The sequence below is a fragment of the Strix aluco genome, chromosome 1 (assembly GCF_031877795.1).
Source record: "Strix aluco isolate bStrAlu1 chromosome 1, bStrAlu1.hap1, whole genome shotgun sequence".
Lineage (NCBI taxonomy): Eukaryota > Metazoa > Chordata > Aves > Strigiformes > Strigidae > Strix > Strix aluco.
In genome coordinates, this window is record NC_133931.1 from 90,387,869 (window position 1) to 90,403,794 (window position 15,926).

The following is a 15,926-nucleotide window of genomic DNA, read 5'->3' on the forward strand; positions in this document are numbered from 1 at the left end:
TTGGAGATGTCATGTGTATGAAACAGAGTATCTGAAAGATATCCTCATACTGAGGGTCACCTGTTTTAATCCAAAAGTTAGTTGTGGTGTTTTTTTTTCTCTTTTCTTTCTAGCAGAAAGATATTTCTTCATGCTTCACTGTGAAATTTGCTTTTTAAAAAATATCTAAATAGAAAAATATATTAAAACAAAAATATCTAAAACCAACCCAACTGAAAGATGAAGAAGACCTTGGAGTTCCACACCAGAATCAGCATTTCGCTAACCTCCAGCCTTAAGCTGGCCATTCCTACCTGCTCTCCCTTGTACTAATCAGTCAGTGGAAAGAAAACTAACATTTTAAAATAACTTTTTGTGTGTGTGGAGAGGGTGGACAGGGCACTAGAATAGTTCCCGAAATCAACAGATCTTATTGAGGCAAAGGTATTCATTTCCATTTGGTTCTTCAGCCTAGAATCACAGCAAACCCTTGCAAGAGGTAAATAGCAGCTATCAAGAAAGAAAATACATCACAGACATCTGTGTGGTTTAGTCACCTGGCAGACGTCAGAGCGTATCCCTGTTTTCCAGAATCCCTGGCTACTCAACTCAACAGTCACTTCACGTCTCATTGTGTTCTTCTGACGAATTTTCTGCAGTGCTTCCTAGACAGGGAGAGAATGGAGCTCCTGTGAAGAACTTTCTACCACAAAGCAGTATCAACGCACACATGATTGCATTCACAATACCCATTTAAGGTTTACTTTTGGTGAGCAGTTTTTAAAACTAGTTCAAATCTTGTAACTAGCAGCCACAGACTGTGGTGGACGTGCTGGAGTACAGTGTAGACAGAGGATTTTCATCAACCAAGAAGAGAAAAGAGGTGACTACATTGTTTACTGCAAATGACAGAACAAGCCAGTCCAATTCATACATCCAAGGCGATACATAAGTGAGCAAGCTAAGGTCCTTATAATGAAAACACCTTCTTGACCCCTGTGTGCAAAACAACCTCTTCATTCAAGTCCATCGCCATGAATACTCCTGGATTGAAGCATTCAGTAGGAGTAAAACAGACTAAGTTTTGTGATCTTGGCTACTTCATAATAGTTCCTGGTCATCACAGCCAGTACTGGGAAAGGGGTCAGCATTCACTAGTCCTGGAGCCTATTACGATGAAATCTACCAATATGATTTCAATCAAAAAATTTAAAAAAATAAATATGTTTTGCCTTGACCACTGGCTGTTTGATGTTGTGTAAACAGTTTATTTGTCTTTAGAAACTATGAAAGGGACAGAATCATTAAAAGAAAATATTTTCTGTAAAAATGGGAAGAAAGAAAACCAGCTAAAATAAATCATCCCTGGATCAGGATCTCCTGGTTCCAATACTACAAAACCTGTGGGGTATGCAAGCTCCCCACACAGCAGGCACTAATACTACAGATTCCCTCAGTGCTCTTCCTTCTTCAGAACACAAAACTTTTCAAAGCTGCAACCCATCCTCCCTCTCCTTCTCCTTTTCACTACAGGGCACTTGCTCAAAGCTGTCTCTTCCCAGCTTCCAGTCTGAAGCCTGTGAGCATCGCTGGGCAGGAACAGGCTCTGTCTTCTGTTCTGAAGAGACTCAGTGGTTCCAAGAAGCACATCTATCCAGACACAGATTCATCAAACCTCACACCTCAATACTGAGGCATCTAGGGTAGGAGGCTAGTTAGCCCTGGCTCCTTTTATATTCAATGAAGGGGGATAAAAGACTTCAAAAAATGCATTTCTCTCTCCACTGACTTCAAAGTGAGCCTTCAGGTCCCAATTTATGCACCTGCTATAAACACTCAAAGTTAGGTTAGAGGAACAAAGCCCCCAGGCATGACCTTGTCACAAATAATAACATCATACAATCTCAGTGAATGATCGATGGCAGAGGGAACAGAGATGCTTACAGCACTGCACCCTTTGTGCATTGTCTAAAATTTACATTTCGAGGCTGTGTCATTGGGTGTTATCTGAAACAGGTGCTACAGCGTTTGCTAGACCTAGCTGTACTTTCAGGCTGACTGGTTCATGAGCGCTCCAGTTTTACTCATAATATACAATTCACAATCTTTAAAAGCCCACGTACCAGTCAGGTGCAGCCCTACAGCTCCTAGTTACCGACACCTCCACTGGCAAAATGCATAGGTTATTCTCAAATAAAGCTTCTGCTTCAGCCCTGTATGCCTCTCTGATGACAGAATCACAGATCACAGAATCATCTAGGTTGGAAAAGACCTTGAAGATCATCTAGTCCAACCATTAACCTAACACTGACCATTCCCAACTACACCATATCCCCAAGCACTATGTCAACCCAACAAACTACTATGACAAACTACTTGATAAGCTCATTATCCTAGATAATACAGTCTAGAAACAAAACTCAGCGCATCACATGGTAAGTGATAAATACAAAAGGAGCATTTTATTTTTGAATCAAGACATAATCACACCCCTACACTCAGTCCACTATAATTTTACAAGTCATCCATTAGCCCCTAATGAAAAGATGCCCATAAAATAATGGCCCTCCCTTCTACTTGCTCTGAGTGTAGAAAGCTGTAGCAAACAAAATCACATCCTATAGGGACAAAAACTTTTCTTCCTTACAACTGTGGCACAGTTAAGTCACAACGTTGTGTTTTTTCCCATTTACAAGCAAGTAAGCTAAGGACTTATGTAATATCAGCATAAATAAAATGTTAACTAAGACTCTTGCTCATGCAAGAGCATACTATGCTTTGCAGTAATAATAAAAATCAGGCACAATGTTAAACGTATCAAACATTTACTGCAACCAAAGCTACATAATTAGCAAACTGGGGAAGACTCAGAAATTTGACTCAATAATCCTCATGGGTCCTTTCCAACCCAGGATATTCTATGATTCTATGAATCATCAGGGTTTCTAATCAATAAATAAAAATACAATACTACTTAATTAAATTCCATCCAGTACCAAAAAAGTTAATTTCTCCTCTATGTATTCTTTATGTCAGTTGTCCAATTAAGAGTGCCCGGTAGACATGCATCAGACAATTTCAAAGCTTCAGTCCAAGACCTTAAAAAAAAATAGATACCTGAGAGCAGGCTGTTTTATGTCTCTATTTAGGTGATTTTATTTTTCTGATCTTAATTCCCAATTGGTTACACTTAGGGAATGCTTATTGCTCATCACTTCAGGGAAAAAAAAGAGAGGAAAGACAAAAATTCCACAAATACCTCATTTTTCATTAAAGATTATTGAAAATAACAACCACCAGATGATTTTGACTCAAAGACCTTATGGAATGTCACTAAGACTGCCTAATAAATTATGGTTTAAAACCATGCACAAGTGTGGCAGTTTTTATCTCAGAAGAGAAATGTTTAAAATTATGAGCCAGTTAAAAGTGCACTCTGAAATAAAAAGTCCTTCTCTATGCTAATTCTTGAAACCATTAATGGCAATGGCTATAAAGAAGTTATCATTCTAGAATGATCATTTCTATAATTGGGTAAAAAACTTGCAGTAGTTTGACAGCTGAAAAAAGGAAAAAAATTCCATTCACTAACAAGCAAAGATAAAAATAAAATCAGTGTTAACAGTGTGAAAAGAAATTCTTTTGTGAAGGATTTCTATTGTTTCATAAACAGGATGGTCATATGGCTTTATTGCATCATGACTTACTGTGCTATATTATCAGTTATAGGAAGGCCCAGCATACCTCTCTCTGTGATAATTTCTGTTTATCAGCCTGTTTGACTTTGGGACTATTAGCCAGCAGGTGACGCAGCTTCACATAACTCTTCCACAGCTTTTGGTACCTGAAGGACAAAACCAGAAAACAAATATTTTGGTCAATACAACAAAAGTCTCTCACCATTTGTCCTTATGAACACGCTAGCTGCTAGTAATGCACCCATATTCACACAGACTGTCTACAAGCATCTTTTTGCTCCAGAGAAAAATCTCAAAGCATTTTCCAAGAGAGGTGACAGCCTCTCTGCAGTTGTTCCAGTGGGGTGCACGCAGCAACAGAAAGGAGGCATTAGTGTGCAGTTTGAGGCGAACAGCAAAGCTCAGGGTACAACCCAGGTCTCCCAGATACCCACCCATCCTCTCCAAAGGGCTACCTCTGTATGCTGAGAAGACTTGCCTGCAGCATGACATCTCAATTCAGGGAGGTGAAAACTCCCTCTTCTTCACAGGGTTTTACCTATCACTCACTGAAAAGAAGTAGTAACCTTTCCCAAGAAGTGTCTCTCCTTACACTGGCTGAAACATTTCAGTGAAGCACATGAGGAAGAGCTCTAGAAGTCATGAGCAACACAAAGCCATTCTTCGAACACTGAAATGGAAGTTTCACTCCCTAGAGGTTTGTGCTGAATGGAAACAAAAAGTCAAGTTTTCTCGGTGGTTAGCATATACTTAAGGTTTCTGGTTTTCTCTAACCATCTAGCCTTTCTTATTTTGGGGGTGTCTAATTACACATGAATTTCAATAACAACTTTTTCCTTGGTGGGAGTCCCTCTGCAATCTAGCATAGATTTTCACAAAACTGGTAAGAACTTACTCCATTTGTAGACAACATCCCACCGTTATATTCAGCTGCAACTGACCAACAGGTTCAAAAGTTACCATGGGAGGAGCGACCAAGAGAATCATGACATGGACCTTGTTTCCTTAGGAAACAATGACATCTTCAAAATAGTATCACGTCTGTAGAGTTGTTTCAAGAAAACCCATAAAACCAGACGTTTAATAAGAAGTGGAGAATTAGAGGACAGAGGGAAAAAGTTTACCCAACTAATTTATTTTCTTTTATATATACACATTATAAAAGAAGATCTCCCTCAGCACCAACTTAGAGCAGTGGTTCTAGTAGGAAGTTACCACACTAGTGGCAAAAGAGTAAATGAAGCAGCAGCTCTTTTACTATTTCTTCCCAGCATCCCACATTCACGGGCACACAAACAGATCTTTTCTTATTGGCACTTCTTCCATATCTATTTCTCTGCAGCATTCTTGAATATATACTCTCTGACTCTAGATGCTGATATTTTTTGTGTATATAAACACATCTGAAATCATCAATCCATAACTATTCTTATGTTCTGTTCTCCACATTTTTGCAATCTGCAGAATAGAACATCTATTTCTGACAAATCCCCATCCAAACAAGAAAAATGAGTTAATGAACAAATCAACCAACCAGAAAACAAATAAATACCATGAGGAGGTTTCAACCCAAAAACAAAAACCCAAAACAATGATCTACAATGTATGTTTTACTACTACTATTAATATGGGTGGAACAAGCTCTGTTATTGCAGTTAAATTTGAGAATTAATAAATAGATTACAATAACAAAAATTCTGTATTAGAACTTTATAAAGACACACTAGAGGAAAACCTTTGCTGGACATTACACACATACACCAGAGTTAAGCCTGAGATTTATGATGGCATCGCAGAGGTCTTTCACAAAAACTGCTTTGTTACTTTGATAAAAAAAAAACACACCTAAATTCTGTAAGCAGCTCTGGGAAAAAAAAAAAAAAAAAGCCATGGAAATTTTAAAGAAAGTTAAAATAAAAAAGTGTGGGAAGAATAATTTTTGTATCTTTATACTGTTTTCAATGCAAGGGACTAGAATTTTACAAATATTAAGAAATTCAGCATCAAAATAGAGGTGGTTTTTAAATTATTTGGTCTAATTATTTTCTTTTTATGGATAAGAAAACGAAATGATGAGGAGGATTAAAAGTCATGCTCAAGGCCAAAAGAAAGTATGTTATTATCTGGACAAGCACTCACTCTTCCCACTTCCCAGCATATTAAATCTAGAATTCTCAGCAAGGAGTTGTAGAATATGTCTGTCATACATGCACATGTGAGTGTCTGGGCCTCAAAACTGCAGGTGAAATTCAACATCCTTAACAGACACTAGAGGAAAATGCATGAGGAAAAAGACAACCTTAACTATTCATGCACAAGAGATGGGTTCTATACTGTCTGTCATCATTCAGAAAACAGATCTCCAAATCATTGGAAGAGTTCCCTGAAATTGTCAGAAATTAAGAAAAGCAAAGTGCAGCAATCATTTTTATGCCACTACATGAATCCACAGTGAAACAGTATTTCTTGCTCTGCCTGAAGTGCTGATTCCCTCTCCACTCCTTCTCTACATTCCTCCCAATCTCTATAAGGATATAAAAGGTACAGAGAAAAGTAGCATGGATGCAAACAGCTTCCAAACTAGGAAAGAGTATGTAGATGTGATCCTTAAAGGCACAGAAAGAGACAGCTAGGTAGAATATGGCAGGGTTCAAGAAACATAAAAGTCATGAAGGAAGCAAACAGAAAATGGCTATATTCTTCATTATTAGGTGTAAGACCTGAAGAGCATATGATATTAAATGATCAAGTAGCAGCTCTGAAATAAAAGTCAGTCCTTTTTCATGTGATGCGCAATATTACTGGGGAATTGATTACCTGGAACCTTCTCCCTGTCAGTAGCATAAAAGGATTCAAACAGTGATTTGAGAAATTTAGAGCAGGAAGGTCCAATTCAGGGCTGTTAAAACAAAATTATCTCAATACACCCTCTAGCTCAGAAGTCCCTATGCTACAGACCTTTGGAAGCCTGGGTATTTCTCCTCCTATCTATGCCTTCATGTTACACTATAGTGTAATACTAAAACCCCACAATTGGCCTCTCAGAGAAATAACGTGGAGCTTGAGGAACCTTTTGTCTGACCTAGAAGAGCTATTCTCAGGTTAAGAAATTTCATACCACACACGCATGCATATTTACTTCAGCAGATTCTCAATTACACCAGAAAATAGAAGTTATACCTTATATTCTCTAATTTACAAGAGCTTGTGTCCAATGTCATAAGCACTAAGCTTTATAATAGACTCAATTAAGTACATAAACAAGTCGTATTTAAGCCACAAATGACAACAGTAATGAGTTTCTGAACGAAAGATGGAAGGAAAAGCATCTTACTGAGGATCTCCAGCATAACTGAGTTGAGCAGGTCGTATCCCGAAGTGGACAATAATGGGGAAAGTAATTACATCAGGATTGAACTGTTCACGGTCTAGTTGATCAATACGAACTGAGCTGGGTTTCTAGGAGAAAAACCAAAATATATCTAATTGACAATAGCTCCATGGAAAATTTATTGCCTCTAGCCCACATTATCCAGGAACCACAAAGTAGCAATATTCCAAGCTTATTAAAACACACATAAACCTAATCATTAATATTATAATAAATATTCGGCAATGATACTGACTGAAACAAAGTTAATCGACTTAGCTCTCAGTGAAAAAAGGAAGTATTTTTATTTCCATTTTACAAGTAAGGAAATTTATAGTTTGATTATTTCTGAGAACTTAAAGCAACTGTCTTTCAACAGTTTCACACTGGAAATCAAATCAGGACTGGCATTCTGGTATCCATGCTCCCACATGCCTGAGCAGTTTGCTAAGATCAGGTTACCTCTCTAATTTTACTTTTGTTCCTGATTTCCCAAAGCAAGTGAAGCCATTATTAGATGCATTCAATCACACCCACCAAACAGCATTAAAAAAATCTGTCATGCTACTCTTAGAAAAGGCTCCTAGGCTGATGTGTACAATGAAGAATACAGTCTTGTATAATGAGGAGACTTTTGTCCTTTTTACACTTCAAAACAGACATTCTTTTTATAGTTAAAAAGGACAGTGTAGAAGGAGGCAACTTTCACTTCACCTCTAAAAACGCAGAAAATGAATAATTGAACGTCACTGTAGAAGACATGCTGCTTACTGAGCCCTCAATCACTTATCTAACGTATTTAAAAACAGTTGAAGGCGCACAGTTTGTCTCCAAGTAAACATTTTCTTCATTACCTGGCAAGCTGCTTTGTTATGTGCCTGCTTACTCCTCACTTTGCAATCAGCTGGATGAGGCCAATATTTTCTGCTTGTCTAAGGTTTCAGAAAAAGGGCATTACTTCTAGTTACCTGCACCTCAAAACTTCTAATTTAGTATTGTGAATCTCTCAAAGATGAGTTTCAAAGTTACAGAAAGAGCTGCCACCATTCTCTTCACAAAATAATAAAAACCGTGTCAAGAACAAAGCTTTCACCCTTCAAACCACCTTGGTAGAACTGTTCACAGGAATCATTTTCTGCATGGATAAGCAAAGCCAATTCTATAAATAAAGGTAAGCCTCATCAGGTGGCCACATTTCTAATCTATTCTAGAAAAACAAAAACTTACTTAAAACTTTGACATTCAGATAGAGAAACATTTTCTAAGGGAAAAATGCTTATCAGCTTCCCTTTGGACATGATGACTGAACATAAAGCTACATCTCCCCAGACAAAAACAGAGAAAAATAAAAAATTGTAAGTTACTCAGCTCATGCTGCCAGGTTTAAAAAAAAATAAAAAGAAAAAAGAAAAGGTTTTCCCCACAGCACTTCCAATAAAAAGGGATTAGGACAACAAAATCTAATGAAAAACATGGGGGGGATTTATAGCAGGCAAAATGTTGTTCTCTAAACCAGAGCTTAAAGTCCTGAAATTTAAGTTTATCTGGTTTCGTGGGGTTTGCACAATGCCAATTTGAAAAGTTTGTATCTTCACAAAAGTTGTTCGTTGGTTCTCCGCTTCCTTAACACTAAAAATTAGGAACTTCTCCCATCCCCGCTACCCTCAGAAAAGCAGCCTCGCTACACAACAACTCCTCTAAGAACCAAGGCTGCAAAATATGATTAACAGAATATGAAACAATAACAAATTACCGACAATATTTTCCTATTCAAATGTTTCACATTTTAGATACTTAAACAGAAGTAATCTGATCCTCAAAACTGTGAAAGGGAAAAGAGCTTTCAATGCGCCTATGACAGGGTCTGTGTGAGATGTGTGGCCTCAGGATCACTCAGAACCAGACTTTTTATTTATATGCCATTGCCTTTGAGTTTTGTCACTCAGTTATACAGCTGTTCACAGATGCCTGGTAACAACCAGGACAAAATAACTCCTTGTTTGAGACTTAATCATAATTGTTCCTTCACTGACAGTTATGAGAGGGGTGTATCTCAGCTTTGTTCCTTCAGGACGGTGAACTCGGCTCTGGTGCTGTTTTGAAGGTTGAATGAACAAACAGCACCATACAGAAACATGCAGTATAAATTGTGCACCAGCAGACAGGATGCAAGAAAATTAGATGTTATTCTTCCAGTTTTTTACCCCCGTGTTCTTTTACAAGTGCTGTGAGAGACCATCTAATAATGACAACCTTCCTTTTAAGACCTCATCAAAACCAAAGAAATTCTAACGGAACAGAAGCCCACTTTCTTTGTTTCCTACTCCAAAACTCATCAAAGCTTTGCTGATACTAGAAGACATGATGAATTTGCATGCAGATGTAGTACAAAAATATGCTAAAATACATATATATTTGTGCTAGTGAGAAAAGCAACAATATTTTAGAAAGAGTGAAGTATTAAAGAGGATTAAAATTTGAGAACATTTACATCTGTTCCAACACAAAGTTTCACTGAACTAATGAAACACCATGAATAAATTAAATGGTTTTAAATAATGCTGAACTACTGGTAGTTGTTCAAGTAAATGGGATTTATATGTCTATCAAAATTTTTTTCCTTCCCCATCATGCATATACACACCTCACTTTATAAAAAAATAAAATGCATATATAAAACAGGTCTGCTCACAAGAGGAACTATTATTACTGAAGTGATGTTGTGGAGGAAAGCAGCACAATAAAATTTAGTGTTTTTACTTTGTTGTGTCAAGTGGATAAAATTGAAGAGCTGTCATTTTCTAAAACAGTTTCACATTGTCTCTATAGCAGAACTGCTTTACCTTCTAATGTTGTAAAATGCATAGAAAATACTTTCATACTCTTGTTTTTTGCTTACTTTCATACTCAATAGAATATGCTGCAATGAACAGAAAAAATTCACAAACTAAGAAGAAAGTCATTGCAATCTTGAGAGAAAAAACATGTTCTAATGATGGCATTGTAACATGACAACATTTCAAAGTGCTGCATATTTCTTTTATGCTTACATATTTTGATGTCCACAGGTATCTTTCAAAACACTGTCTTGTAGAATGCAAAGTTTGTCAGTAAAAATCACACAAAATCTAAAAATTAACACTACCACTCAAAAACTGCACTGCCTGGTGCATACAGACATTTACAGTTCAGTGACACAAGAAAGGAGCATATATGCATTCCTTCACGCTAAACAAAAAAGCAAGTTTTCAGCTAGCTGAAATCAGCGTATCTTCAGCAAAATCACTTAAGTTATGTCTGTGTATACCATTCAGATGCTGATACTTGTGACTACCTTGTGTCACAGAAACCACAGGCAATGTTAAGTTGAACAGTTAAGGCTATCTAACAATTTCTATTATGAGACTGATTTAGCGCTTGGTTTTAACAAGCTCAGGTAAAGTTTTTCATAGAGTCTATGTATATTCTGTATTTCATGTTCCCACAGATGACCTTATTTTCCTTTTGGTTTAGAAAGTTTTAGCCAGAATGGAAACACTCAGAATGAAATCAAGGGAAAAATAAATTATCCTGCCCAAGTTATGATTAGCTTATAAAGTACTTTACTAAATGCAATGCTGTCATACTTAAAAATATGAACTCAAAAAATATATTTAGGAAGTCACCCTGGCTGCAGTTTGAAGACAGGTTTTTTAGTTAGCAAACTAAATTTCCCCTTAGGCATGATACCAAGTCACGCTTTTTCTGCAGAAGCTAAGCTATGAGCAAAGGAGGAAAACAAAGTCAGAGAAAGAAAGGTATTACAACCGAGAAAGCTGCATGGCAGTCTAAAATATTAAGTTCAAAATATGCCTCTACTACTGAGATAACACTTTGCAATATTGACCAAACCACACAAACAGAACCCTGCAGCTTTTAGTGGACATCATCTATTCTTGTGACCCACATTTCTTAAGCATCAAAGTCAGAAAAATGGGCTAAATTCACATAAACACTGAAGTTGAAAGGAGCTGTGTTCAGAGAACATATGCTTTAAAATACTAATTGTTCCAGAAATAATAAGGCCATAGGGGTTTCAAGCTTGGCACTGAAAATTAATAGATGCATTCATTAATGTACACAAAATTCATCAGTGTGAGAGCAACGTAGAAAAAAATGTGGAAAAAACCACATAGGCAGAAAACACCTTTTCCATATTCAGGGCAGCATCTGGATAGAGCACTTTAAATAGAGCTAGGGGGTCAAAAGAGCAAGATGAAAGAAAATAGCAAATAGTTACTAATTCTCCGGTCCTATGTCAGGGGAAAGAGAATGAGATCATGAACATAAAGACTGTCTGACAAAATAAGAAAGCAGAGGAGCAAACTATAGTTTCACATGCATAAAATACAGTCATTCCTTTTAACATGCACATTGAAACGGTGCTCATCTGGAAATCTGCCCTTCAGTGGAGCAGCAGATGGTGCAACTCTTCCCACGGCTGCAACAAGTCAATGGACTGTTCCTATAGCAATCTGCGACTGTTACCGGTCATCTTTTCCCTTTCCCATTCAGTCTGTAGCAAACTCTCTGAAACAGGACATGTACGTGTCATTGGATTGTTCATAAATCAGAATTATTTGCTGTACCATGCCAGGGCTGGTAACAATCATCCCTTTGCATTCTTCTGCATATTTCTGCCATTCCAGTTCTTCCCACTGAAGCATGTTGGCAATCTCCTCTTCAGGCACCAGAGCTTTATTGCATCGTAACAAATAGAGAAGAATCTGATGCATTGAAAGTACTTCTTTTCCTCCATCTTAAAAACATAAATAAATAAACCAAACACATTTCAGACATTCACTCCTAAAGCACGAGTAAAAGAGAAAATATGCAGAACACATAAAATATCTGGATGAGCAAAATAAAATGCAAAATGCTTAAGTGGTTTGACAAATATGAAGGCAAATGTTTTATTGATGAATACTGCACATGCATAAACACTTTGCTAAACTGAAAGCACTAACAGTAATGGTAGCAAGAGTAACAGTTTCATCATACTGTAAAGCTGAAGTTCCTAACTTGCCTCAAAAAACGTTAAAATTAGTAGGCAAAACAATCAGTTACATTGTCCAGTTATATCTTCCTTTCCATACTTTTATCATTCTTTTTACAATGGTAGTTAAAAAGCCTTTAGGCATTTACGCAGATTTTTTTAAAAACACTCAAAATTTTACAGGATACTTTTGGATGAATGTAGCAAGTTATCCTTGCATTTTAAACTCATCTGTAGTGCTTACATGCTGTACCTGCAGTAATTAAGACTAAAGAGCTTCATGCTGTCTTTTGTCATTACATGAATCAAGGGCACGTGAAAACTGCTAAATACTTCCGAGACCCCACGAAACAGCAAAGGCTGTTTGCAACAAAGGAAGACAGTATAGTAAACATCTGACTGGTTCCAGGTAGCCAGTCACAGATGTGAAGATGTAAACAGGAAAGAGGAGTGACAGCTCTGACAGACCACCACTCAGAAGACACTGACTATTCAAATTCAGTATTTCCGCTCATGTGAGTAAAAAACATATACCTATTATTGCAGTGCTTTAATTTTGACACACATCTCTCCAACACCCTCCTTCAACAACAGGTTACTAATCTGTAGGTATCAAGGCATCTTCAAGTTTCATCCCCACAGAGCACAAACATTGATTTACCTTCCCCAGGGAGCAGGAGCAATCTGGTCCTGCCACTGAGTACCTCCTCTCTATCATTACACACAATAAAAAAGAAATGGAGAAAAACCAGAAGTAAAGCTTCAGAGCAACATGGGGGATGATGCCACACCACAAGGAATGTTATCCCAGGCACACAGGAAAAGCCTCGCAGAACCGCTGCATAACATCAGCGTTGTTTAAGAAGATGTCCTCTACAAGATGCATGAGGGAACAAGCCCTTCTCTTACTTCAGCTGGGATTACAGCACTATGGTACAGAAAAGATGAAAGGGAATGATGTAACTGGGCCTCTTAGAACAATTAACCTCATTCAGACTCCAAGAGGGAATCTTAAATGGGGAAAATATACCCCAAACCACACTGGAAACAATACACTTCTACATAGCCACAGTGGCAGATTTTTAAATGTCCAAAGTTTTCCTTCAAATTAAAGGAGGACTCAGTTTACAAGACTTTTGTCTTTGTCAACAACTAGATTATACTGTTATGCAAGACGCAGTCCATATGCAACAATCACTAAAAAAAGGTGTAGCCTTATTCACTGAAGACCGTGTACAGGAAGGGTACGGGTTGCTATAGACAGCTGTGCTAAAGAGTAGCTAGAGACCTGACCCTTCCTGGGTCTGAACATGCAGTACTCAGGAGCTCAAATGTTTTCTGCTAGTCTTTTACTCTCTTAATATATTTATCATCGTAAAAATCTATCACAATTAATACAATACAGCAACTATTCTGCATGCCATGCATCTCTGGCACTCAGTAAACCCATTACGATTAGCTAAAAGCTCAGAGCTACCCAAGGCATGTCTCTAAGTAATCCACACAGAAAATGTGACATCCCAAACCTCATAGTTTTAGACAATGTTAGAAAAATAAGAAAAAAAGAAAAGTAGAGGGGATGAGAAATCAGCAATTCATTTCTACGTTAAAGAGACAGTTGATGGATGTGTGGAGGTCTGTTACACCAATATATCTTCTTTGAATAGACATAGATATATGATGTTCTGCAAACATACCTGAAGGAAATAGATTCCCACTCTCTGGAAATTAAAAATCCCCAAGGACATCTCAAAAAATAATCAATACAAAATGCAAACTTGATTAAAACAAGATCTGTCAAAGACGCTAAAAGGCAACTATATATGCAGAAATATTTCAGGAAAATGACATTTTGAAAGAGTTAGAAGGCTGGGAACCAAAAAGAGGAAGCACACAGGAATACATGTTATAGAGACTTATCTGTCCCTATCAGTAAACAATCCAACAGCACAGAAAGAGTTGACTTCTAAACTAGAATAAAATAAATCAGAATATAAAAACCCCAAATGAACAGGAAAACACCCTCAAGCTACACAAACCAGGCAGGTCAAACTTGCTGTCATTTTGTGATGAGGTCAAGTTAATCAGCCACATGTGGTTTGATGGCTTATTTTGTAAATTGCTTCAGCAGAACCAAATCAATGTCTGCTAGCAAGCCTCAGAGCTCTACTTCTGATTGAACAGTGTTGTGTATCCAGGAAGGAACAACAATTAGAAATAGTCATCTAGCCATCAGTACTCTCCACAGTAATGAGCCAAACTTCATTTAGCTACAGCTATAATTAATATCCCAACTAAGTTTCAAAACCCAGAGCAGAGAGCACCTCCAGGCTACAGCCCTCTTGATGAAGATTGTTCCATGTCTCATCTGCACCCTCAGTCCAGCAGCTCAAATGCATCCTCCTGTCCATACAACCCTTCTGGAGCAATCACTGGCAGGATCTCAGCAGGACACAGTTCAGTGGAGCCATGACATTTATATCAACTGAAAGTCTGTCCTAGTATCTTAGGATGTGTTAAATGCCTGCATAAGCTGTTCATTCAAAATGAGCATAACACTCCACACTGAAGCTTGTCCTTGGCTGGCAGGCTAGGGTTGAATTGCACTGGAATTATGTTTTTCTGTCTTTCACCATTTGCTGCAAGGTCTAAGCTTGCATTAAGATAAAGAAAGAAACAATCAGAACAACATGTGCTCAGGGGTGCCAATCATGCTGACCCTCAAAACTGCACATCAAGAGTTTTAATACAATCACATAGTATCCTGAAGAGCAGAGGGGACATTAAATTCAGCTTCACATGTGAGATTAGGTAATAGCACTCCTCAAATGCCACAGCTCCATCGCAGGGCAGGACAAGGATGACCCAGCAGCACAACAGAGACAAAAGCTGGAAGCAAGACTTGGCCCGCCTGTCTGAATCCCAGTTCTGAGTAAACCATCCACTCTGCAGGCAAGCATTAAAGACTATAGATGGAAGCACCAGATCTCAGTACTGGCTGAACCATTTGACTTGCAATAGGGTTTTTTTGTGTTGGTTTGTTGCCTGGTTTGCTGGGTTTGAGGATTTTTTTTTTTTGGAGGGGGAGAGTTTGTTGGGTTTTTTTACATAAAGCTACATAATACAAACATTACCTGGAAGAAATCTCACAAATCGTGGCATGAAGTGAAATCTGGGGCAGGAGACAGAATCATTTTCAAGTGAAGGACCTTAAATATGAAAAAATATGAGAAACTTATGAACAGCAACCTATTTGCAAGAGAAGAAAAAAAAAGAAGGCAACCCTGCTGCAGATGAAATCAATGAAAGGAGACTACATTTGATAGGGCCCTAAGGTTCAATCAGAAAAGTAACGAAATGCACAGCAGAGAACAGAGTAACATCTTCTAGTGAAAGCTTTCACCTGGACAATTTTAAAGAAAGCTACAATAATTTAAAAATAATCTAACACAAACACAGTTGTTTTATTTTAAAAAAAAGTTTTACAGAAAAAAATTGTTAATTAATTCACTTTAGCCTTACAGACACAAGTATTAGTTTATTAGTCCCTCCCAGTTAGTGGAGTGTCTTTTGGTTATAATAACAAAGATAACGAGGAAATTTCCATGTTCCTATTTTGTGGTTTTTTTCATTTCCTATTTCATCACCCAAACCTTTGCATGAAAATAAAAACAAAACCAGTAAGTACCTGGTGTTAAAAAAGAAAGAACATTCAGAACCAGCGATATGAAAGATAACATTGATATTAGAATACATTTAGTATCAAACCAAAGAAGGCTACAGAAAATGTCGGAAATTTGTATGCCCCTCTGTTTAACCGCAATAAATGCAGAGTGCATCTCCA

At 37.5% G+C, this 15,926-nt stretch overlaps 1 protein-coding gene across 6 annotated transcripts in view; it reads right to left on the reverse strand.

Moving 5' to 3' along the window:
* Nucleotides 1-15,926, reverse strand: part of DROSHA (drosha ribonuclease III) — a 75,725-nt gene that overhangs the window by 37,068 nt on the left and 22,731 nt on the right. For all 6 annotated transcript variants that reach the window (XM_074826559.1, XM_074826569.1, XM_074826550.1 and 3 more), the window contains 5 exons: nucleotides 15,217-15,291; nucleotides 11,676-11,845; nucleotides 7,012-7,136; nucleotides 3,724-3,823; nucleotides 537-644 (listed from right to left, as the gene is read on the reverse strand). In XM_074826559.1, the coding sequence (XP_074682660.1) occupies nucleotides 537-644; nucleotides 3,724-3,823; nucleotides 7,012-7,136; nucleotides 11,676-11,845; nucleotides 15,217-15,291 (578 nt within the window). The remainder of the gene's footprint in view (nucleotides 1-536; nucleotides 645-3,723; nucleotides 3,824-7,011; nucleotides 7,137-11,675; nucleotides 11,846-15,216; nucleotides 15,292-15,926) is intronic.